This window comes from Leptidea sinapis, chromosome 30 (assembly GCF_905404315.1).
Source record: "Leptidea sinapis chromosome 30, ilLepSina1.1, whole genome shotgun sequence".
Lineage (NCBI taxonomy): Eukaryota > Metazoa > Arthropoda > Insecta > Lepidoptera > Pieridae > Leptidea > Leptidea sinapis.
In genome coordinates this window covers 9,227,663-9,254,718 of record NC_066294.1, presented here as the reverse complement: position 1 = coordinate 9,254,718, position 27,056 = coordinate 9,227,663, and the positions used below count along the sequence as shown (strand labels likewise).

Genomic DNA, 27,056 nt, shown 5'->3' with positions numbered 1-27,056 from the left:
ATTGAGTATTGACTTTGACAGTTCATAAATTCATTGACTAAATATCACAGAACAAAAATACTCCTAGCGTGGTAAATATTGTAGTTTTCCAATAACAGAGCATAGTGCGACTCAATGCCGCACAATGCCGAATTGTGCTGATGCTTAATTGGAACCACGGACAAGTAAAAAAAGAAGGACTCCGCGCCGTGATATTAACAAGTGAAGCACCTATAAGCTATTGTGTGTGCGGTTACGACGGGGTATACCAGTTACACAATTTTTTTTAGTCAGTAACAGTCATCGTGATCAAGTATGTACTATCTATTAAAATTATTATCGTAAAGTCATGTGTAGATCGCGACTGATCAAATATTTTTAGTCCAAACGCAACCTGTACACAAGTGATAGAATCATGGCTTTCGAAAATATTCGATCTTATTTAACTCGATTATCAGGTACAATCAAATGCAAATGAAATGCTGCTTTCAGGGCAAATTGCACTCTTTCTAACTGAAACAGCAAATAAGTCGGAATGATTGGAATACGGGGAATTAAATCTCCTTTTGCCATTCCAGTCGAGATTATAGCTTTTGCAACCCAGATGAGTAATTTGTAGGCGTATACAATTAAATGGCCTTGGTGCATCAAGATTTCTCATCAAAAGGATTGGAACACCAACTTTCAGCCTCAATTTACGGAAAGGCTCTCTCGATAAGAATAAAGAGTTGAGATAAAATACGATGTCACATGATCAGTGTCAATAACATTGTGTACTGAGAGGTACACAATGTTATTGTGTTGTCGAACATCCCCCTCCACGGCAAACATTTTTCTTCATTTAACTGGCCTACGGTTTCATTATACGGCGCCAATATTGCCCTTTCACACATCCATTCCCGATTATATTTGTTTTCATCTCGTATTTCATCATGAAGTTCAAAGTTTCAAAAACGCTGAAATGTTTATTAACTTCCTCTCAGTGCCTAAATACAAAGTTTCATGGTTTTATATCTGAAAATGATGAATTTCAATGCAAACTATCGTCCCTTATTTCAACCCCTTTATGCTTGTAGCTGTACCTACAACCAATAATATCAATTAATACAAATGTCTAATAGCTAACTTGTAACGTAGCATTATAGATCGTAGAAATAGTAATCGTGCATAATAACTGTAATAAGCGTATGCCGAAAGATTCGTTCTGACAAGAACATTTTATTTTATATAACGTAGTATTAGATCTGATAAGAACATTTTATTTTGTATAACGTAATATTAGCTTTGATAAGAACCATTTCATAATGCTGTACATCAACTCATAGAATCATACAGATCACCAGTAGTCATCGCAGTGAAGTTTCAAGCATCGTACTTTCTCTCGACGATCGCAGACATACTCACGTGATCAGTCATATGCTCCGCGTTACACAACCGCACAGCAAGGCCGAGTGTCCTCGAATGACGCGTCGGGAGTCGGGCTTTTTTTTTTTTGAGAGGAGGAAATACTGTTACGTATTTACGCCCCGGAACGGGGCCTAATATGTCGGACTCGAGTGTCCGCGTAAGCGTAAGGACACCCCATACCGACTAAAACCTCCTCTGTGCTGTTAGCAGCTCTGGCTTTCACAGCGAAGTAGGACGTGGGCCGTGGAGGCTGCAAAGACTACGCAACAACAGTCGCGGGGCGTCTCCTAAGGAGACTCGTACCTCAGACCGGCTGTGTGCTTGTGGGAAGGAGAGAGAATGAAAATGAAGATGAAAGATGAAAAGGTGATAAGAACACACTCACCGGCGAGTGTGGTGATGTTTTGGTGAATGTATGTAAGTGTGTATTTATGTGTTTATGATTGTATGTATGTATGTTTGTATGTGTGTAAGTAGTGTAAATGTTAGTGTGTATGTATGTTTGTATGTGTGTAAGTAGTGTAAATGTTAGTGTGCATGTATGTTTGTGTCTGTTTGTGGAGTGTGTTTGTGATTGTGTAAGTGGTGTATGTCAGTCCGTCAGTCAGTCCGTGTGTGAGTGAGTGTAGTGAAGCGATTACAGGACGAGGACTAACGTCTCGTCGGGTATCAAAACAATGTGTGGTGTATCTAGGGTGCGGGCCGCTGGCCATCGTCCGAGTGACGAGTGCCAGTGGTTTGCGGTGTTTGACCGCGCCTACGCCTGCGAAGGCGGTGTGTGCGTGTCTGTGTCGGTGTTTGTGTGGGTGTCGCGTTCGCGATGGTGATGTCGTCATCCGGGTCTGGGACGTCTTATTGGGTTGAGACTATGGTGAAGGGGGGTGTACCCGCATGCCTTCCTAACCAAGATGTTGGGATGGTTAGGCGCCTTGTCAAAGAAGCGTCGCGAGATCTCTTTAAAGTGTTGAGCTATCGTCGGAAGCTCTAGGTCGCGGTGAAGGTCAACGTTTCGGATGAACCACGGGGCTCCGGTTGCCATGCGCGTGAATTTATTTTGAACTACTTGCAAACGACGTGCAACGTTGCAACGTGTGCGCGAAAACGACGCTTGCGTATGACAGTATGGGCCGTACGATGGTTTTGTACAGCGTCACTTTGTGTTTGAGCGGAAGTTTGCTTCGCCGCTAGAGAGGACCGAACCCTGTGGCACGCCAGACCTGATGGGTCTGGGTGAGGATAGGGTGCCCTCTACTCGATATCGGAAGGAGCGATCAGTAAGGTAGGCTCGAATGATGCGCACTAGCCTGTCTGGCACTCCCAGTTGATACAGCTTGAATACTAAGCCGTTGTGCCATACCTTGTCGAAGGCCTTCGCGACATCGAAAAACACGGCTGCAGTGGTAGCGTGAAATTGACGCCGTATGAGAATGTACTCGGTGAGTCGGTGAGCCTGCTGGGGACACGAGTGAGCGGATCTGAATCCGAACTGTATATCGGGTATCAGGTTAAGCTCCGCGATGTAATGATTAAGACGCGCGAGAAATAATCTTTCGTAAAGTTTCCCGATCGAGTTAATTAAGCTAATAGGCCTATAGCTACTCGGATTAGCTTTAGGTTTATTGGGTTTTGGGATACCGATAACAATGGAATCCTTCCATTGTTCGGGGAACGCGCTATTAGACAATAGAATATTAAAAATGGTAACCAATAAAGTAATAAGAGTCGAGGGTAGCATCTTAAGAACCCTATTGTTTATAGTGTCGGGCCCCGGGGCCCTCTTGGAGTGAAGCTCCTTAATGATTAGCTTCACCTCTTCGTAAGAGGTGGGTTTTATTACATCGCCTGAAGGGCTCAGAGCGGAGCGACGTTAAACTTCACGATCAACTTCGTCAACGTGTGTCGGGTCGGCTGCTGCATTTGGAGAGCACTGACTCTCGAGAATATCGGCGAGGCATTCAGCCTTCTCATCGTCATCGAGCGCCGGCTGCAGTCCCGGTCTGTCCAAAGGAGGCATGACCGTGGGCGGCTCATGTTTGAACGCACGAGGCAGCTTCCAGAAAGCCACATGTGATGGCTTAAGGTCGCCGAGCAAGCGGTCCCAACGTTCGCCGCGGAGTACCGCGATACGTTCCCGTACCACCCGCTGTAGGTAGCGGAGGTGGCTCTGTGCTTCTGTGTGAGTAGGTTCCTGACCTCTGGAGGCAGGTTTAGGCGATGCGGTTGCATCGTCGAAACCTGCCTGGAGCAGGCCTTGATTCTATTCTGTATATGTGACGTCACATGAGAGATAGCACTGTGAGCCGTGTCGACCGAGTCGATGACGTCCGGTATAAGGTCAAGGTCGTCGGACTTGATAGACTCGAGATTCTTTTCCAGCCGTTGCCAGTCGATCACTGTTTTCGTCGGTGGGTGAAATTTAACCGGTGGGCCTAGATTTAGGACGACGGGCCGGTGGTCTGACTCTAATTTGTGAAAAACCTCGATTGAATTTACATTGAGCGTTACGTTTTTAAGTAACGCAACGTCTAGAATGTCGGGTCGGTGCGCGACGTTATCCGGATAACGTGTTGGTTCGTCGGGTGCTATTACTGAAAAGTTCAGCGTGTCTGTGAGAGAATCTAATAAAATTCCGTTTCTATTTGTGGCTCCACTGTTCCAGTTGGAGTGTTTGGCGTTAAGATCGCCGCCCACTATGACTGCGGCCCCGTAGCCGAGTAATGCTTCTATATCTGTGTCTAATATTTGTTTGTTCGGCGGAAGATAAGCTTTAATAACAGTGATCGGCTGGTGATTCGCCATACTGACCCGGATGGCAGAGGCCTCGATGTTAGTGAGGACCGGAGGATCTATAGGTATACAGTGTAGAGACCATTTAAAATAAATGAGGGTGCCGCCCATACGGGTGGTGCGATCATTCCTGACTAAGTTATAATTAGCGATACGCGGATCGTGTATACGTGGTTTTAGAAATGTCTCTTGCACTAAGAATAGGTCTAATTGATGTTCGTGAGCGAACTCCTTCACCAAGTCTAGTTGAGGCTTAAGGCCTTGGGCGTTAAAATACGCTATACGGAGCGTATGTGGTTTAACCCGTCCGCTTACGTTATTAGGCATCGCGAATGTTTTTATACTTTCGCCCTATATCGGTGAGGGCACGGAATATTTTGCCGTTGTCTACCATAATACTTGCAGGAGCGACGGCGGGTCGTCCCGGACAGCCTCGAGCCTGCTGGCCAGGGCTGTGATTTCATCTATGTCGAACAGCTCTGACAGTTCGAACATGAAGGCAAAGGTGCTGCCGCCTTGGTTACCTGTTGCCGCGGACGCGGGCGCCGGTGGCCTCGGTCGCGGGACCGACGCCGCCGGGCGGGACGCAAGCGGTGGCCGGAGGGGCGCGGGGGCCGCGAGAGTGGCCTCTGTGGCAGCGTTGGCAGCCGGAGGAGACCTCGCCCAGGCGTTTACCTTCGGAGGCGGCGCAGGTTTGAAGGTCGGAGTGAACTCCACCTTCTCTGCTCTGCCTTGCGGCTGGCTGCGCCCTGGGTGACGCTTGTGTTTAGGTGCCTTGGGACACCCGCGATAGCTCGCGGGGTGCCCCTTCTCCCCGCACAAGACGCAGGCCGGGGGCTCCGCGCATTGCGAGGGCACTCCGGCGTGCCGTGTTTACCGAGGCACTTCACACACCTCGGGGTGTGTTCGCAGTTGCGTGCCGAGTGCCCGTATATCTGGCACTGTGACACTGACCAGGCCCCCCGCGGTTGCGAGGAGCTTCGGCCCGGATGCCCTGAAGGGAGCAAACTGATTAAATATTAAAAATTTCCTTTCCCTCTTGCGTGAGGTCGAGGACGACGAGAACCATGTTAAATGGTTGTTTGTTGGTGGTTCCGCGCATACGGTGCATCTCGTGTGCAGGGTAACCCTGCTCTTTGAGGTCCGACAGAATGTCGGCCTCGTCTAACTATCTGGGGACGTTCCTAATAACGACCCTCAGACGCTTCTCCTCAGGCAGGGCGTACGTGTGGAAACCCACACTCAGCTCTCTAAGAAGAGATGTCAAGGCGCGGTGGTCCGCTACCTCTTTGGTCTCTAATTTGATGAGAGATTGGTACGCCCTCGCCTGGAAGGAGAGCGTCTTCGGGATCCTATTTTTGATAACCAACCAGCGGCCTCGGTCTCCTATAAAAATAGGAGGCGGGCGCTTGGTCGGAGGCGGTACGCGGGCTTTAGCGGGCGCGGGCGCGGACGCGGGAGTGGAGCCAGTCGTGGCCGCGGCTTTCTTGGCGGGTGTGCCATCAAGAGAAGGCGATTCGCGACTGCGCTTCTTCTTGCGACTGACGGTGATGAAGCCGTCAGCATCCGACGCGACACTCTCCGGTCTCTAAAGTGGTGAACCCGAACAAGAACACCGACGGAAGGAAACCCGAACAAGAACACCGACGGAAGGAAGCCAGAACAGAAGAACACCGAACCTCTGCCCGGCTACACATCGAAGAACAGCTTCACCAGCTCGCCGAAACGACGAATTCCTGTTCGACGAATCTCTGCTCGAGGAATATCAACCCGACGAAGAAATGGAAGACACAAACCAGGCTCGGCCACTCCCAGCGCCCACCGCGACAGAAACCTCCAGCATTTCACTGTCGATGCGCATACCAACATTTTGGCGGGAAAATCCGCGATTGTGGTATCACAGCTTTGAAGCCGCCACCGATGATCACAAGAGGAGTCAAGCCCAGCTGACACAGATGGTGCTCGTCCAATTAGAAAAGGCTGACATCGAACAAATCTCCGACATCCTATTTAACATACCTAGAGACAAACAATATTCAGCAATCAAGGAACGTCACATATCGGTGTATGAAGAATCCGACAGTCGCAAGTTCCAGAAGCTACTCGCCGAGATGGAGCTTGGAGACCAGAAGCCTTCACAGCTACTGCGACGCATGCGTAACCTTGCAAGGGACAAGGTTACCGACTCCACCCTCCGCATGATGTGGAGTAAGCTATTGCCAGCCCACGTCCGCTCCGTGCTCGCCGTCAGCGAGTCATTCAGCGCGAAGTCCACGCTGGAGGAACTAGCGTTGCTTGCTGACACGATGATGGAGCAAATCCAGGAGGTAGCAGCCGTCTCCAGCCAGCCACCAGCCGTCTCCAACCAGCCACCAGCATCAGGTCCAGAATCATCGACGTCAAATAAGGTAGATCACACACAATTCCTTATTAACGAGATACGAAAACTATCACTTGAAGTCGCCGAACTCAAGTCAAGGCCATCTCAACACTATCATCGCCACCGATTTCGCTCGTCATCTCGCAATAGAACTTCGTCACAACACCGTTCCCGCACACTCAATAGCTCACCAACACTTTACTGTTATTACCATCGCCGATTTGGTAGTGAAGCACGACGTTGTACTACGCCCTGCAGCTTCAAGAAAGAGCCATCGGGAAACTAGAACGGACGCTAGCTGCGGCGGAACCCGGCGTCCTTCACACTTCATACCGCCTTTTTGTCACAGAAAAGGAAACAAAGATGTCATTCTTAGTAGATACCGGTGCTAATATATCCGTCCTACCAAGAAAACCAGGCCTGAAAGCAACGCTTCTACCATTTAAATTGTACGCTGCAAACAACACAACAATTTCAACTTATGGTGAGAAAACATTAGAACTCGATCTCAACCTCCGTCGACCATACAAGTGGAAGTTTATTGTAGCTGACGTCACGAAACCAATAATAGGTGCCGATTTTCTCAACCACCATCAACTTATCGTAGACTTAAAAAATCGAAGATTAATTGATGCCGCCACAAATTTAAAAATCGCGTTGATTTTTAAATTTGTGGCCAATAATGTCAAAGACCTCACCCACAATACGAAGTATCGATATACAGGCCCCATACCACGCGATACTCGCCGAATTCCCCAGTACCACGAGATTAACATCGATGCAATTATCGCCAAAAATTAACGTGGAACATTATATTGAAACACAAGGACCTCCATTACATTGCCGTGCTCGTCCCATTCCACCTCATCGTTATGAAATAGTGAAGAAAGAATTCGAAAACATGATGCAACAAGGACTCTGCAGACCGAGTAAAAGTCCATGGTCTTCACCACTCCATATAGTACCTAAGAAGAATGGTGATATACGGGTATGCGGTGATTATAGACGATTGAACAGCATAACCAAACCCGATCGTTATCCAGTGCCGAGAGTCAAGGACTTCACCCATCATCTGTCTGGCAAAACAATATTCTCCACAATCGACCTCAACCGCGCTTACCAACAATTGAAGACCAGGGAACAGGACATAGAGAAGACAGCTATCATCACACCAATGGGTTTATTCGAATTTCCTCGCATGTGTCCTGGTCTGAAGAATGCGGGACAAACATTTCAGCGATTTATTCACGAAGTGCTCCGTGGATTAGACTACGTTTTCCCATTCATCGACGATTTGCTCATAGCCTCAGCAAACGAGACTGAGCATCGCGATCACCTAAGAACAGTTCTTAGAAGATTGGAAGAAAACGGTATCACTATCAACCCCGCGAAGTGTAACTTAGGCAAAACGGAAGTCAAATTTCTTGGATACATCGTATCAAAAAACGGTATACAGCCACCAGAAGAGAAGATTAAAGCCATTACCGAATATTCAAAACCGAAAACTATAGAAGGTTTAAGACGATTTCTAGGCATGCTAAATTTCTATCGTTTTTTTGTTCTTTTGAACTTGTAAATATTTTCTATGTTCTTTTGAACTTGTAAATATTTTTTAAGTAACGATTGTAATTGGGTAACTAGTTTTAAGGATTTTGTATATATATCGTGTAACTTTTTAATAAATCATATCTTCCATATATCTTCCACATATTCCTCACAGTCAAGCAGTTGTTTTATTTAATCGCCAAACCATTAGTCTCTAAATGCTCTTTTACAACAATAGGCAGCTTATATCATTTCTCAAGCTGGTCTAGCCTATTTTTGTACCAAATATAATCAAAATCGAACTGAGTTTCATCCTCCTTTTCATCCCCATACAGGTAGAAATTTTAAAAACGCTAGACCAATAATTTATTTATTTCTTATCAAGTGCCTAAATACAAAGTTACATAGTGTCATCTTTAATAATGATAAATTTCTATACAAACTTCCACCCCCTTTAAACCTCTTAATCGCGATAAAAGGTAGCCTATATCCTTTTCCAAGTTCTATTGTATATCTGTACGAAATTTCATCAAAATCTACATTCACATTAGTAGGGGAGAAAGAAAACTTTTTGTTTTCTCACAACTTAAAGACCGAGGTGGGTTTACATATCCCTCATTAAAATAATTTACATATATGAATAGTGTCTTATAATTAACCAAAGCAGTGGAATGTGCTTCCTTGTGCGGTGTTTCCAGGACGATACGACATAGGTACCTTCAAAAAAGCGCGTATACTTTTTTAAAGGGTCGGCAACGCCTCATGTGATTCTTTTGATATTGCAGGAGAATGTGGGTGGCGGTAATCACTTAACATCAGGTGACCCGTACGATCGTTTGTTCTCTCTTCCATAAAAAAATAATAGTAGAGCATGATACAAACCCATCCTATTTTTGTTAATGAAAATTAATTGAAATGTTTACATTGATGCAAAGTTTTTTCTTTTTTCTCTCTTTCTAAAGAATGTCTTAAAGGCCTGCAATGCTCCTGCGATTCTTCTGGTGTTACAAGAGAATATGGGTGGCGGTGATCAAGGAAATCAGCTAAAAACTGTATTATATAACCAGCAAAAAAAAAAAATTAATTAAATTAATGTATACGTTCATTCATTTTTTTTTCATAATTCCTAGCTTTGACAATCCAATAATTGGGCAATTAGGTGGTCGCACACCAACGAAAGTAGTCTGTCTAGTGGCCTCCTCGGGTCTCGTGGTTGGCTTTCATTAGCAGTTAATATCTCGTAAATACTTATTTTTAAATATGTAAGCCAATGACGTTCTATAAAGCCAATAATATACCTGTTTAATTTATTAGTTATTATTGTTTTTTGAAAACTAAATATCCTTGAGACGAAAAATTACCTTTGTTTTTTGAAAATTCTAAGTTATTGCATCGCTTGGAAATTGTCACTAACTGCCGATGTGGTTTTTAGTATTTAGACACAATTTTGTAAATCAAGATGTATGATTACTCTAAGTGTAAGTTGACTATATCCTCTGTGGTGGCGTCGGCGCACGCCTGTCGCCGTTCTGTCGCCGTCAGTCGTCAGTGGTCAGTCAGTTTTTATTAGAAACAGAATTTAGCAAAGCAAAGTGTTGTTCAACAGGAGTCTTGGACAGTAGAGTGTAGACTCGTTCAGTTTATATTGGAAGCAATTTATTTAGATACCATGCTGTTATTAGATCTATTTAGTAGTGATAAGGAACTCGATGATATTGAATTTACATGAAATACCTAGATATCAGATATTTGGATAACACTTTGATTATGTGACTTGTTTCCAAAACATTATACGGTTTTTAATATTTTTGGTAATTTCGCTTTGAGAGCAAAACAATGTGTCAATCTGTTTAAAAATTATAAATCGTTAAGTGTTATTCATTGTGGTACTCTTTAAAGTGACAATATGAAAAATGTGTTAAGAGTGTACAGGACGAACCGGAGATATTTTCTCATAGTGCTATCGCAGTTACGCTGTAGTACTTGATCATACAATAGTACAATAAAAAGGACATAAGATGAAGGATCAAAGGTGAAGTGGTAAAGTACAACCGTGGAGCACCTGGTGGGAGGCGGTGGCGCGGGCGGCTTGCTGCCCGGCGCCTCGCCCGCCCAGCATCCACCCAACATGCTGCAGCCCATGGAGGAAATGATCCTACCACCCAAACGTCAAGCAGTTGTAGATCGGCTAAGGTTTGTACAGTTGTCTTATTGTATATTCCATCTGGGTAAGTTTGGAGGGTGAGTCTTGATAATCCTGTTGTTTTTGTCACACATCACACTCAACCAGCACCAAACATTGGTAGACATGAGCATGTCCTGACCTGTGTCCTGACATGAGTAGAACAAACAATGTTTCATGCTATGGGTGATAAAAAGTTAGTTAAAAAGGTTAAGAAGGATGAGTTATCAGGACTGACCCTATATCCAAATTTATCTAAAATGTAATTATTGTATTATTATTATCTAAAATGTAATGCTATAGTCTATGATTTGAATCGACCACATAAGTGCTGATCACAAGAATTATAAATTTTTTGCTTACAACCACATTTAAATATTTGACTGTATATGAAATATGTTAGGGTGTAGTCCAGAAAATTGAAAAGAAAAGTTAAGTATCAATCTTGAATTTTATTAGTATAAATTAAAAATCAGTGTAATAACTGCATTATTGTAAAAATAGTCAAATTGTAATTGTTGTTTGGAACTCTGCTCACAAAACCTAAAGCTTTTTTCTTACTGAGCCCCATGGTCGAAGTCTCAGTGGTGTAACTGAACACTCATGGGAAGACACATGCAAGCCTGGGGTTTGTCACTTTTCTAATGTTGTGATCTTTAATCAAAGTGTCAACTACTTGGGTGACAATAATATAACTATTTTTCCTTAAAACTATTTTAAATTAATTTTATTAATTTTACTAAAACAAAATTCTCTACGCTAACCAAAATCGAAATTTTTGAAATTTTTCAGCTTCAGCTAAAACAGAATCAAATATTCAATTTTTTTTTTATCCAAAACCTAAGCTGAAAACTTATTTACATGTGTAAAAATCTATCTTTTACTGAACTTTAGCTGGTTTCATACACTAATATACAGTTAGTTAAAGGTAAAGTGTGTTTAATGTTCTTTTATATTAGTGCTATTAAATTATAAAAAATCAAAATTCTTGGAAAAATCTCAGCCTTAGAGTTAGATTTTTTTTAAATATGCCTGAACTGAATCTTTGCTTGGTTACTATTATTATTATGTAGTGTAATAATGAATGAGCCATTTCAATAATGAATGCATATTGTAGTAATTCTGTTCTATTTTCCTGTTAGTTTTGTGATTTAATTTTCCTCAGAAGCACTACTAGGTGGTGAGAAAACAGCTCGCCATTGAGGCATATTGCAAATATCAATCTAGTCTTGCATAAATATTATTTCAGAGAATATATTATCTCTTTTTCTGTAACATGAAACATTTATTACAATAGTATTAATATACTAGCCCCCGTGATACCCCATTACTGGACTTTTAGTAGGGATCCCTAATTTTTTGAAAATATAATATATATATATATATATATATATATATATATATATATATATATATATATATAACACCCGGGAATAATGTAGCTTCCCAACAGTGAAAGAATTATTCAAATCAGTTCAGTAGTTGCGGAGCCTATTCAATGCAAACAAACAAACAATCAAATATTTCCTTTTTATAATATTAATATAGATTATGTTTCATAGCAAAAAATAAGGTTCTAAAAAAATAAGCCAGTTCAAAATGTATTACAACAATATATATTCTTGAAAAATTTAGTGCAGCAGTCATAAACTGACCATAAATTGTAATCCCTTAAGATGGGGATATGATGACTGTCAGAAACATTCAATACCCACCACACTTATGTGGACCTGGTAATTATTCTGCTGAAATAATGATACTTGGTTATAATACGTTGTATTATTAAACGGCTTAACCATCTCAAGAATCATATCTTGATGCACCTGTTTTGTGTTGTGTTTTGACACCTTTTTTTTTACCTAAAACATGACAGTTACTAGTAGCTACACACCTCCAAATCATCACTGAAGTTGGATTATACCTACATTGTACTCTGCTGACTAGTAATGGAGAGGCTTCCATAGAGATTTGTACATAAATTTTCTTTTTTCTCAAAATGTTGCTCTGTAGTATAAAAAAATTGTGTCCTCCTATTTGTGTATAAATTAAGAGTTTGTTTTGAATTTACAACCCAATTAATTTTTAAAAATTGCATTTGACACCATACATACTTTGTGTAACAAACTGAATATTCATCAGAAATATGTTATTACAAATTTCCTTGATGGCTTTAGACTACATAATTCCTGCATATTTATATAATTTTTTTCTATTGACAGAACAGTGCCTGTTGAGTCGGCTAATACTATAATATAAAAATGCAGGTTCCAAAATTGTAGTATAATTTTTACGACGTTTTACTACACAACACGGCATTTTACTTTCAATTATTACCAAAGTTTAAACGAACATGTGGCACATCAACGTCACACATGTTCGAGACTGGCTGGAGTATGTCAACTTGGGCTGAGTATTTGTTACTACACTTTGCCATTACGCTTGCGGTATCTAGTTGGAGCACAGTGGAGACCAATCCTTAATATAAATTAAACATAAAAGCAGCAGAAGTTGATCTGTTGACAGATATTTGTATACCATTTAAATTAAGTTATATTAAGGCGGCTACAAAAGTGAAAACTATGAAATTGATATATCATTTTTTTATTACATTATGGACTGAAACTAACATTTTTCAAAAGTACAGTATTCGATAATCGAAAACATAATATTGTATTAGGCGAGTAACAGGTGCCTCTTGGTTGGCAGTGGCCGTAACCATTGCGTTACCGACGCTTCTATGTAGTGATTATTACCGAAAGAATTCTGTAACCGGTAGCTTAAAGGCTATGTACGACTCATATTTTTTATTAAAGGGTTTTAATATCCCACCAATATGAAAGGTCTATCAGTCGTCCGTCGTACAACAATATAATATGTACATTATCATATTTACTAAAGAAAAGGTGCGTGCTTAAAAACACACGACAGAGAGACAGTTAAATTTTGTTTTGACTGATCATTCTCCCTTAGTCGACTCGAGCCGACCAGAACGAGCGCTACATGGCCGTACGTGACTGCTCAGTTTCCGTTAATTCCCACATTATAAAATGTAGAGAAAAGTCCTCGAATGGCGACCACGTACCGGAAGACGCAGTGTTGGTAGGCCCCCCACAAGATGAATCGACGATCTGGTCAAGATCACCGGAATACGTTGGACAAGGGCAGCGCCGGACCGATCCTCGTGGAAATCATTGGGGGAGGCCTTTGTCCAGCAGTGGACGTTCCGGCTTATATGATGATGATGACGCATTTATCACGGGGAGAGTTCCGAAGAGCTGTTACATCTGATTCCTGCTGCCGAATACCACCTTCGCATGACACGCCACGAATCAGGATATCATCCCTACCATCTGGATGTGTGGCGCTCCTCCACAGTGCGGTTGTCAAGAGGCTTTCTTCCACGTACTACAAAGCTGTGTACGTGGAAGACCTGGAAAGACCTTGTGCGGTGTTTCCAGGACGATACGACACGGGTACCTTTAATAAAAGCGCGTACACCTTAAAGGCCGGCAACGCTCCTGTGATTCATCTGGTGTCGAAAGAGAATGTGATCGGCGGTGATAACTTAATATCAGATGACCCGTACGCTCGTTAGTCGTCTTCCATAAAAAAAGGGAGAGGGCGGCTAAATAGGTTTTAACTTAAAAATATAGTTAGTCAATAGTAATGTGTAAGCATTATTGTGTTTCGGTCTGAAGGGCTCCGTAGCTAGTGAAATTACTGGGCAAATGAGACATCTTATGTGTCATGTTGACGTTGACGAGCGCAACTGTATTTCCGCTCAGAATTTGTGTTTTTCATGAATCCTGAGCGGCACTGCATTGTAATGGGCAGGGCGTATAAAATACCATTAACTCTAAGTCCTGCTCGACTCGTCCCTTATTTTAATTAAAGAAAAGTAATTTGCACTAATCATAATATCAAGTGTCAAATTATATCAGCGTTAGAGGTCTGAGTGACAGGTGCCTGCGGGCTTCACAAATGATAAGCGACGGTAACCGCCGCGTATGATGTCAGTGGTATACCGTGACGCGTGACGCCCAATAAGGAGTTATCGATAGCGTTTGTTTGTTAGCGGCGCGTCGTTCGTCGCGGCTGGTCAATGAACTAAATAAAAACGATCGTCGCGCGAGTGGCCACGGCTGATTTCATTTGTAGCAGGTGAAATGTCACGTGAAATACGATTCAGTTGTCGCAATTGATTTTTGACCTGATTAAAACTTGTAAATGCAATCACGAATTAAATCCCGGTCAGTAAAAGTGTTCCCACCAGGCGCTCCTTTGCACAGGATGCCGGCTAGATTATGGGTACCACAACGGCGCCTTTTTCGGCCGTGGAGCATTAATGTGTAAACATTACTGTGTTTCGGTCTGAAGGGCGCCGTAGCTAGTGAAATTACTGGGCAAATGAGACATCAAACATATTATGTCTCAAGGTTACGAGCGCAATTGTAGTGCCGCTCAGAATTTTGTGGTTTTTCAAGAATCCTAAGCGGCACTGCATTGTAATGGGCAGCGCGTATCAATTACCATCAGCTGAACGTCCTGCTCGTCTCTGCCCTTTTTTTTATATAAAAAAGGAAATATTTAGATAAAAAAAAAACAAGTCTCCCAGCTCAGTTCTACCGTAAAAAGTAGTAACATGTAATACCAAGTCGGTCAATTTATTCAGACCCTATGTAATAAGGTATTACGTAATTAGCTCACTTAACAACATCTTATAGTGACCGTATCAACATTAAAAATATTTTGTTTTAAATAAATGTAACATTAACTTGGCCAGTAGTTTTGGAAAAAAAATGCCTGTGACCTGTCCGTGTAAGGACAGACAGAGAGGACAGACATGACGAATCTATAAGGGTTCCGTTTTTGGCCATTTGGCTACGGAACCCTAAAAAGGACATAGTTCGTACAAATAAATATATAAATTCTTGCTAGTTAGTATAGTTTTTCGTCAAAATATTAAGTAGCCAAATGGAAAACATGCCAGTAAATGATGCAAAATAAACATCACTAGGTTATTATTATCAATAAATAAACTACGATTTATTTTTTGTGTATAATTGATTAATTATTATTATAATGATGAAAAATCATTTATGTACAAAAAGTATAAATTTTTCTATTATATATTATAAGAACTATTATAGCGACATAGAACAACAAAACTCAAATCGTAAAAATGAAATCTTCAAAAAACAAAGCGTGATAGCACGAAAATATCAACGACATGTAATGGTAATGAAACTGCAAACCGTACGGACGCAACATGTCGAGCGCGAGGGGGTGAAAGGGTACGGGAGGGGGCATTATGTTCCAGAGATAATGTGCCGTATAGCACTATACATTTGTCTTGTCATACGTTTTCTGAATTGGTAAAATAAGTCCCTGTTTCCACCAAAGCGGAGAGGAGAGGAGACGACAGGAGATAAGCCACTGAAAGAAGCTGTCAGGATTTCCACGAGAGCGGAGAGATGATGTGAGCTGTGTTTATAGCAACGTTTTCGGATGTGCTAGGTGCGGGGAGATGGCAGCGGGGAAAAGGACTCGGGCCACCCGGCCGGACAAAATCAAAGAATTATGAGACATCTCCTCTCCACTTGATCCATTTCCACCGAAGCTAAGCGTAGGCGAGATATGGAATTAAGGTAATCTGATTGGTTATCAAAACAAAAGCATCTCCTCTCCTCTCCGCTTTGGTGGAAACCGGGCCTAACAACTACCATAATATGCTTTAATGGTTTGATTTTCAAGTAGTCTTACCCGGCAGTTAACAGTAACCTGGCGATGCGTACTCACGTAGGTTCGTGCCCTTAGGCCGAGGGCCGCTAAACGTTATTATGCAGACTGCAATCATCCGTAACCCTACATCATTAAAGGGTTGCTTCCCGAAACGATTACGCGGTTCATCGTAAACAAACGGCATAGCCTGTATTCTTAGTTAGTCGTTTTAAACCTCATCGGCCTTATAAATAAACTTGATATAAAGTTATACCTGAGAATAAACCACATAATATGCAAAATGTTTACAAATAGACATTTTGCTTACTGTATTCGGACTTATGACATTTCCCGCGTTTATTTGCAATTCTGCCTGACATTTGGAAAACTTCAGAATTATCATTGTATTGACAGTGTTATTACATAGTCCAATGCTATCTGGCAATAGGTTATTGAAATGTAAGTCAGTGTAAAAGGATTGATTTGTCTACGTCTAGCAAGTTAAACTAAGGATAGATAGGTTATTGAAAACGGCCGATAGTCAACATCTTGCATATTCTTGGTTTATTCTCAAGTAAAACTTTGTACCGAATTTGGAAGAGCGCTTTCGCACTACGTCCGATCCGAATCCGATCCATATCCGTGAAACACGGTCCGAAGTAGTCGTAGTATTATTTCTATGGTAGTTTACGCACTAGATCCGGCTTCCGTCATCCGATTTCTTTCCATCAACCGATAGAACTGTTACTATCGGTTGATGGAAAGAAATCTTCGACTACACCGGACCGTATTTTGTATCTAAAGCTTATTTTTATTTTATGCTAGCTGACCCGACAGACGTTCTGTATATAATAAATAAAATAATGTTTTTATATCAATTTGTCAATAATATATCATAACATCAAAAATTAATTCGTAAAATATGCACCCTGCTGTCGTAATGCAATTGTTTCACAGCAGAACTGTCAAACCGTGCGTCAATAAATTCTCTCATAGAAATTATGTATGGACACATCAAAGGAAAAACAAATTTGTTGTTTTTATTTAATTTAGCAGCATTTTCCTATTTATTCACATTTTAAACCTTCACTGGACTTCCACAAATAATTCAAGACCTAAATTTGCCAAATCGGTCCAGCCGTTCTCGAGTTTTAGCGAGACAAACGAACAGCAATTCATTTTTATATACTCGTATATAGATTTTGCATTTGTGGGTACAAACTACTTATACGTATCAACATTTAAAAAGATCTTTCTTTCTTACATAGGTAACATAAAGTTTTCAACTTGGAATAACTTTACTTCTAAATACCTAAGTTTTTACATAAACACTTAACACACCAACACCCAAGTTTTTACTGTTTAAGCTACTAACCTATAACCCCCTTATTCATAATAGTCTGCTAACTTAAAGTATTGCTAATTCTCACTCTGTCTTCTTCTATTGACCTAAGTCAGAATGAGAAAAAACACTCCTTAGCGGCTGTTTTAAGTTAGCGGACCATTATGAATAAGGGGGTAATTTTTTACCTAAGTCAATATTACTATTCTAAATGCTTATCTATAGTCCTGTAATTAGTAGTTGTAATTACTATTATTTATTACTATTGAAATTACTGGGCAAATGCGACTTAACATCTTATGTCTCAAGGTGACGAGCGCAGTTGTAGTGCCGCTCAGAATTTTTGGGGTGTTTCAAGAATCCTGAGCGGAAATGCATTGTAATGGGCAGGGCGCATCAATTACCATATGCTGAACGTCCTGGTCGCCTCGTCCCTTATTTTCATAAAAAAAATTTCGAGACCTAGTGGCACTACAATTGTGCTCGTCACCTTGAGACATAAGATGTTAAGTCTCATTTGCCCAGTAATTTCACTAGCTACGGTGCCCTTCAGACCTATACACAATAATGTTTACACATTACTTCTTCACGGCAGAAATAGATGCCGTTGTGGTACCCATAATCTAGCCGGATTCCTGTTCAATAAATAACGTGGTAGTTGGATTATTTCCGTGTGACCGTTGATTGCGTGCGATTATTCTAAAGGCTCACCTACCTAGTCGAATATATAAAATTCTCATGTCGCGATGTTTGAAGTTAAACTCCTTCGAGACGGCTTGACCGATTCTCATGAAATTTGGAGTGCATATTGGGTAGGTCTGAGAATCGGACAACATCTATTTTTCATCCCCTTAAATGTTAAAGGTGGTCCACGCCAATTTTTTTTTTTTTTTTTTTTAAATTTGATTATGAGTCAGCAATAAAAAATACATATAACTTCAAATTTTCACCCATCTACGATCAACAGTTACTTTTGTATCGCGATTTTACTATCGGCAATACAACGTTTGCTGGGTCAGCTAGTCTATATATATAAAAATGAATTGCTGTTAGTCTCGCTAAAACTCGAGAACGGCTGGACCGATTTTGCTAATTTTGGTCTTGAATTATTTGTGGAAGTCCAGAGAAGGTTTAAAAGGTGAATAAATAGGAAAATGCTGCTAAATTGAATGAAAACAACAAATTTGTTTTTCCTTTGATGTGTCCATACTATGAGAGGATTTATGGACGCACGGTTTGACAGTTCTGCTGTGAAACAATTTCATTACGACAGCAGGGTGCATATTTTACGAAGTAATTTTTGATGTTATGATATATTATTGACAAATTCATATAAAAACATTATTTCATTTATTATGTACAGAACAACGTCTGTCGGGTCATCTAGTATGATATAAAATATTCCTACTATCAGAGATCACATACACTGCAGTCTTGAGTGTTGTATTCTTGGAAATGAGTCGGCTATGCAGTATTCGGTTTAGTTGGAGCATGACGTAATGCTGTTGTATGATGATTGTTCTTAAACCGTTTTATATGAAGCTCACAACTCGAGTTGTGAACATTATAAGCCATATATATTGTAATATTCACACAAATAAAATTTGAAAAACAAAATTTTATGAACGATGCGGGACTCGAACCCACGACCTCCGTTCCGTGCCGGTGCTCTAACCAACTGAGCTAACCGTTCGAGTGACGTATCGTCATAAAATCTTGTATGCTTTCTTCAACTCTCAGGTTGTGGCTTCATCTACATTCTACAGAATCTACTTTACAGTTGATAACCTGCTCAACCCCAATATTTGCATATTAGGAAATTGACTTGAGATGTCGCTCTTGTAAATCTAAACAATTTGTTATGTTTTTAAAATGATAACCCTCACTTCTAGGATTAATACACAAATAAAATTGTTCGAGTCCCATCGTTCATAAAATTTTGTTTTTCAAATTTTATTTGTGTATTAATCCTAGAAGTGAGGGTTATCACTTAAAAAACATAACATATTGTTTGTAACATTAACTTTATTTTTGCTTTAATTTAAATTGTTGACTGTTATTGACTTGTAATCATGTAAAATAGGTCAAGTCGTGTAGGAGTCGATGAATTACGAACACACAAATCAACAAAGTTACCAACACGTGTCGGCTATCGAAACAAGAGAGAAGGCCGGACAGTTAGATTCGATATAATATAGCGAAGACCTTCGAACGTGTACGGCACGAGGAGTTCCTCTCAAATCATCCAACATTTTGGGTTTCGAGAGTTTATGAAAGTGGGCCACTAGCTTCCTCACTGGGTGCAGCATACAAGTCGTTACCGATGGATATTCCTCTAAGCTGATGCCCTTGAATGGTATAAGATTCTGCAAGGCTGTGTGCTAGCCTTTTTCATATACCTACCTACTATCTACTCTTTAAAAATAGAGGGCTCATCCAATATTTTATTTTATGAAAATAAGGGACGAGACGAGCAGGACGTTCAGCTCGTGGTAGTTGATACGCCCTGCCCATTATAATGCAGTGTCGCTCAGGATTCTTGAAAAACCCAAAAAGTCTGAGAGGCACTATAATTGTGCTCATCACCTTGAGACGTTAGATGTTAAGTCTCGTTTGCTCAGTAATTTTACTAGCTACGGGCGCCAAACGCAATAATGCTAACACATTACTGCTTCACGGAAGAAATAGGCGCCGTTGTGTGGTACCCATAAACTAGCCTACATACTGTGCAAAGGAGCCTCCCACTAGTAAAAACTTAGTGGTCTCTAACCTACGGTTCTGCGGAGCACTAGGGTTGGTACATACAAAAAGATTTAATCAGACCGAAACACATAACTGTAATTGTTAAGTTAATATTAATATTTATTGTAGGCGATAATAGTATTTTTTTTTCTAACATGCCGGACAAACCTTTGTGGTTTTTGGCCTGTTATATAATATTTAATTGTTATTCTGTTTTTCATAATAAATAAATAAGAATTATTAAGGTTGTCTGGCCACGCGTGTCTGTCCGCTTGGATTGATTTTTGTCTTTTATTACATTTGGCTTGGCACCGACTTCAAAGCTCGGTAAGAAGCTCGGTAATCGGTGTACATACATTAAAAAATACCGATCGAATTGAGAACCTCCTCCTTTTGAAGTCGGTACTAAAAATACATCGATACTTACATAATTTTATTAAAATTGTTTGAAGCTTAGTAATAGAGAAATACACATTACTATATTATTATAGTATGTATAGATAACTCAGTAAATATAGCTGATAAAATGATTCAGAACGGTAACAAAGTTGTTACCATCGAACATGCGGGGCTTCAATATTTCAACATTACAATTGTGTAGAGAGCCAAAAATAAGTATAAAATTGTATTGTTTTCTTAAATTGGGAATTTTACAATGAATTTTAAACATATAGGTATACTTTAAGCCTAATAAGTTTTTTTAAGGTTACGTGAAGCGTTTTGTCAATTAGTAGGTTAGGGCGGGGCTAGTTGAGCATAGGGGCAAGTTGGGCAATCCAAATATCTCGAGAACTTATCGCACGACCGCCAGTGGCGAAACGTCGATCGGGTAAAGTACACAAGCGCATTGTTTATTTTGACAGCAAAGAGTAAAATAATTGTAAACAGTAATATTTCGTCTGTAATAGTCAAATTGCATTCCTTTTTAATCGGTTAAGTGTTATTCTATGATAAATTTATTCTACTTTTGATATTTATAAAGATTCTGCGTATAATTCTAACAGATTTTTCATCATATCTACCTTTGTCTTAATAATCTCAAATTTCGGGGTGGGGCAAGTTGAGCTATAGTTGCTCAACAAACATGGATTCAGTGTATCAGACATTTGGAATGTGGATGAGACAGTAGTGTGTAAGCGTAACGTCGCTGCCATTATTTCTGGGGATCAAGGGACTAACGTATCTACTGTATCTGTTCAGGGAAATTCAGTACACCTATGTTTGTGCTTCCCAAATTTAAGCGTCACTTTCATAATGGATACGAATGGATAGGAGAAGGCAATGCCAGTGGATGGGTTACATACAGTTAAAAGAGTGACAAAAAACAACATTTAAAGTTACTTTAATTTTACCAAGGTATCGTTGAGGAGCTATAAACGCTCAAGTGAAAGATTGCTCAACTAGCCCCGCCCTACTCTAGGTTTAATAACAATAAAATTTTAAATGACAAAGAATCCAAAAAATATCGCTAAAGTCAAATAAACTTAATTCAAATAGGTTTAATCCAAGCGCTTCTGAATCGTCACTACAAATATTTCTATTAAATTACTGAATTTACCATATGTTCGGAAAAAGTAGAGCTCGTAAGTAGAACATACAAGAAACTAAACGGTAAAAGTAATTTTTACCAGTGGGGGGCTCCTTTGCACAGGAAGCTGGCTAGATTATGGGTTACATTTCTGCCGTGAAGCAGTAATGTGTAAACATTACTGTGCTTCGGTCTGAAGGGTGCCGTAGCTAGTGAAATTACTGGGCAAATGAGAGTTAACATCTGATGTGTCAAGGTAACGAGCGCAATTGTAATGCCGCTCAGAATTTTTATGTTTTTCAAGATTCCTGAGCGGCACTGCATTGTAATAGGCAATCAACTGAATATGCTGCTCGTCTCATGCCTTATTTTCCTTATAAAAAATATTTAAAAAAAGTTCACAATAATGTACGTATTGCACATCCCAGGTACTTTACATTCGTTTACGAATTCGTTTACGAATGTAAAGTACCAAGAAGATTCTATATATTTCATAGAAACAGTATAAATACGTCCCAATTATGACGAGTTATTGATGATACATACATACAGCCAGAAGACGAGAAAAAAAAATACCACGAAGTCACTCGTATCAATCGAAAAATCCGCACGTTTAAAGTCGTAAAAATAATTCAAAATTAAATAATCTCGCCGAATAGCTTAGGCATGCGCTTGGCAACAACCTTGAATTAAACGATTTGAATACGAGTATTTACTTGAAATAAATAAAAAGCTTGGTTACATTTGATGCGGTTGTCGGTTCGTTCGTCTGCGTGTCCGCATTAACATTCGCTCAAGGTGACCGTTCGAGTTGCGACTTGCGCCTGACTGGCTGTCTGAACACTGTCGAGTGTCGACCGAATGGACGATTCGAATGATCGCATGGAGTATTGAATCGACTGGAGACGACATCATTTTAACAAGCATTCCGCTCTCTAAGAAATACAATTTTGATCGTGCGTGGTTAAGATATGATTATTATATTATTGCGAAATCAGTTATGGCTACAATAATATGCCGACGTACCTGGTATTCCTGGACGCGATGGTCTGTGGTTGGGGGCCCCCGCTGGTCCCTTAGGAACTCCTGGTGGTAAGGTGCGTGCGACTTCCTTGGAGGTGCGTAGAAAAAGAGTTTTGCGAAGCGTTACACCGAGAATTCATTGATTTGCTAGTTGACCAGTGATTAAGTCTTCTGAAGGACTTGCGTAGTTGTATTAAGATTATATGTATGCGTATGTGCCGATTTGCGTGAGAACTATATTGCTGAGAATTTTGGCTATGTTACTAATAACAAGAAAATTGCGAAATTGACAACTGTTATTATGTTAACCTCACTGAAGACAATGCGTCTGTTGTCTATAGTATTTCTTTGTCCACAGGCGCCGGCTAAAAATTGGCTATAACTAAATAACAATAAAAATAATAATTGCGGCACATCCAATTGTAACAAGGGCCTACATAACGACTTTGGTCTAAAACAATAAATAGTAGTTTAAAAAAGAACTAAAAAATACGCTTTTTATAGATTTTTTAGTTTGGTTTAATTATAAAAGCGTGTTTATATCTGCCATATTGACGGTAGACGAAAATTGTATAAATTAACATAAATCTTAGAAAAATTTAATAATTTTGTCAAATTAATGTATTGTCATCAGTCCTCGATAAATCTACGAAGTTTGAACGAAATCTGCCCGTTTCAAGTTGGTCAAAATAGCGCCTGAATGAGTCGGTTAGTCGGTCAAACATACGTCATACAGCTGAAGCTAATAAAAAGCGTGTAAAAATAGAGAGTATGTATAGCAGAATATGTATAGACTAAAATTGAAGGCAGAACTTTAACTCCAGTGATGTTGAGGCACAGGTACATATTACCGAAACGTCCAGAAAAGCTTGGATATAGAAGTGGGAGAAATCAAATAATAATAATGGTTCTGTAATGAAGGGTGTTAAAACAACTCAAAACTTTAAGTTCAAGAGTTTTAAGAAAACGAAGGCTTGATACAAGTCGTAGAATAGCAGGAAGAATATCAGGAACAAGGCATATGGATGGCCTTAAACTCTGCCTAAAATAATTGAGTTTGTGTTTTTTTTATACATCATTAAAATTATGTCCCAAATATCTGTAATAATCTAATAAATTCCGCCATAAATATAATTTTGTCCTTAGACAACCTACTGGATTCTTAAGCAAAAGTTTATAATATAATATGAAAGCTAGGCCAATTAAGAACTGAAAATGTAACTAACGATGCTTGGTATGTACCAGAATAATTTATGAGAGGCGCCTTTGAAGAATGAAACCGCTCTGATACCTTTTTCTGTCCTCAAGCAATAGCGAGCAAGATCTATAGGTATGCATTTGGACTGAAGGGGGTTTTTGGTAGCGAAATTACTATTTTTTTTTAATGAAAATACAGGATGAGATGAGCAGGACGTTCAAATGATGGTAATTGATACGCCCTGCCGATTACAATGCAGTGTGCCGCTCAGGATTCTTGAAAAACACAAAAATTTTGAGCGGCAATACGATTGCGCTCGTCACCTTGAGACATAAGATATATGTCTCATTTGTACAGTAAATTCACTAGTTACGGCGCCCTTCAGATCAAAACGCAATAATGTTTACACATTACTGCTTCACGACAGAAATAGGCGCCGTTGTGGTACCTATAATCTTGCCGGCATCCTGTGCAAAGGAACCTCCCACCTTCCCTCCTAATTTCTTGAGCCTTGACATATTTCATGGTGTCGTTTTGTTGCTGCTGCTTAGATTAGTTTTTCAAAAGTCCTGAGAGGCATCGCATAAAAATTTGGTTAGTAGATCGTGAACCTCACGTCGCTGCTTTTTATAAAAAAAAAAACTATGTGGTCCAAATATCTACAATTTTCTAGGTGCGCGTCAATTCTCCGTACTAATCAATAACTCTGACATTGATGCGCGTGGCGTCTCCTTCGGTTAAATACTCCGATAATAATCTTGTTCATGTTGCACCTAGCGTGTGCCTCACCTGGTTTTAAATAAAAGTTATGTGGCGTCTTTGTTATACGAAATGCTGGAAGTCAGGGGATAGCTCATATGGTTCATATGAATTAAGGATGTAAGGTAGGTAACGTTATCTCACAAAATTTCTGAGGAAATGTAAATAAATCTGAATTGTCTGTTTGCCCGTCCACTCTCCCAAACAGTTCATGTTCATCTCTAGTTACTTAGGCTACTCATACTTAATTTAAATTAACTTAAAATTAATTTAAGGAAAAATTGTGATATTCACGTGAAATTTCCGAAAATTTTACTCATTTTGACAATATTTGCAGTTTTTTTATAACCAAATTACTTAAGTAAGTAGTTCTACTGAAGAATTAAATTTTTTCTATCATTAAAGTATCGCCCGCTCTACCTACTGTGTATACTTATAAACTTTGTGTCAAAATATTGTTTGTACGCATGTATTTTCCAAACAAAACACTAAAAACATTCTGCAAAAAATACTAGTTGAATAATGCACGATTGGTGTTAACCGATAATGATGGAATGCTGCACTTGAGTTATCTATCAGTTGCTAAGTCAATACATTCTTTTCTTATACTTTTTTACACCTATATATATATATTGATAATTGTTCTGCGTTATAAGAAAGCGGATATATTTTATTATAGGGAATTTCCAGTAGAACGTTTTTACGACCTCTATATAATAACAATAATAATTAAACACAATTTGGAACAGGTATTTGAAATTTTTTGTCTAGTTTTACTATTTTATAATGGTTTTTAATTCACAAATTTAATATAATGATTTATTTTTGTAATAACGTAATTAACACACGTGCAAAGGTACGCGAAGCTAATTATGAACTGTACCAATCATTATAAAGTTCACAGTACAGAAATATATATGTGGGAACTCCGCGCGTTATATCGAGTACTGCCTGTGTAAAACGTCGCATTGAAATCGCGTTATATGAAAAACTTATAACAAAGCCAATATTGACGTGGACTTTAATTTTTCACAGGCGAAGGATAGAGACGTACAGAAGAAGGCAGACGGAGTGCGTGCCGAGGTTCGACCAGTCATTCACCGGCGCCTGCGAGCAGCAGAACCTGGAGACCAGCGCGTTGCAGAAGCGCTTCCTGGAAGGCAAGGCCAAGCGGCAAGCGAAGAAGACGGAGCGGAAACCCGAGCTGGCCTCCATCAGCAGTAACCTGCACAGCAGTGTGCATGTGAGCTGTGTGAGCTACTTTACATTTTTTTATTATTTTTAGTTATTTATGCACCTGTTGTGTAATAAGGGGTATTGAAACACTAATGTGATAATAGTATAATAATTATATGTCATATTATCATATACTATTACTTATTTATGCAACTTTTGTGTAATAAAGGGTATTAAAACCCGAACGTGGTTAGTATAGTATCACATGAGTGTTTTAATACCTAATTATCAACAGTTGCATACAAGACTTTATCTACACCCATAATATGAATCCTCTATATAAGATTCTGAAACAGTTAGATTACTGCTGGCATTAAAAAAGCCAGTCCTAGTAACCATAATATCATCCAAACGAGTGTTGTTATGAAAACGGATGATGTAATGTTGTACTGAATTTCATTACAACACTCGTTTGGATGATGTAATGGTTATTAGGACATTAGGTGTTTTAATGTTGGCAATAATCTAACTGCTTTAGAATGTTTAATAGAGGATTTAAAGCATGGGTTTAGTACAATATTTTTTATGTTATTTGTGTCTTAGGCGATAAATTTTTACCGCATTAGGAGGAGGTGGCTGTGGTTCGACAATACAGTTAAAGATTCTTATATTTATTAAAGTACACCACACCATATGCAATACAATTTTCTACGTCTCAAGTTATATTATATATTTGTTGGTCTAAAATATTTTAGGTATGACAATTATGGTGCACATAAAAATTACTAGAAATACTCTCTAATTACTTTTGAAAATTAAAACTTAACTATGGCTACAACAGAACAAAAGAAGAAAAAAGTATAAAATTATAAATTTAACCTTTTAATTGAAAAAAAATTAAAAACGACTTATTTGATAATAATAAGCAGACCTGGGTACCTGCTTATTGTTTAACAATGCTTTATTCCTTAAAACTGAACAGACCACTACCGAATATATCAAGCTCGGAATAATCGGCTAATATATAACGGTTTAATATTCAAAATACTATGAGCTATTGCCAAGCGTGGCTGACTGTTTATGATATTTCAATCAAAATCTGTTACGGTAACAATAGATTCGCTTTCCATGTCTATCTTACTATATATGTATCTACCAGTGGGTGGCTCCTTTGCACAGGATGCCGGCTAGATTATTGGTATCACAACGGTGCCTATTTCTGCCGTGAAGCAGTAATGTGTTAACATTACTGTGTTTCGGTCTGAAGGGTGCCGTAGCTAGTGAAAT

The 27,056-nt window shown here is 39.6% G+C and overlaps 1 protein-coding gene across 3 annotated transcripts in view; it reads left to right on the top strand.

Moving 5' to 3' along the window:
- Positions 1-9,635: 9,635 nt before the first annotated feature.
- LOC126973692 (neurogenic protein mastermind-like) overlaps positions 9,636-27,056 on the top strand; it is a 92,176-nt gene continuing 74,755 nt past the window's right edge. For 2 of the 3 annotated variants that reach the window (XM_050821014.1, XM_050821012.1), the window contains exons 1-2: positions 9,636-10,291; positions 25,629-25,845. In XM_050821014.1, the coding sequence (XP_050676971.1) occupies positions 10,227-10,291; positions 25,629-25,845 (282 nt within the window). In that variant the 5' untranslated portion in view covers positions 9,636-10,226. The remainder of the gene's footprint in view (positions 10,292-25,628; positions 25,846-27,056) is intronic. The other variant, XM_050821013.1, reaches the window with a different exon arrangement.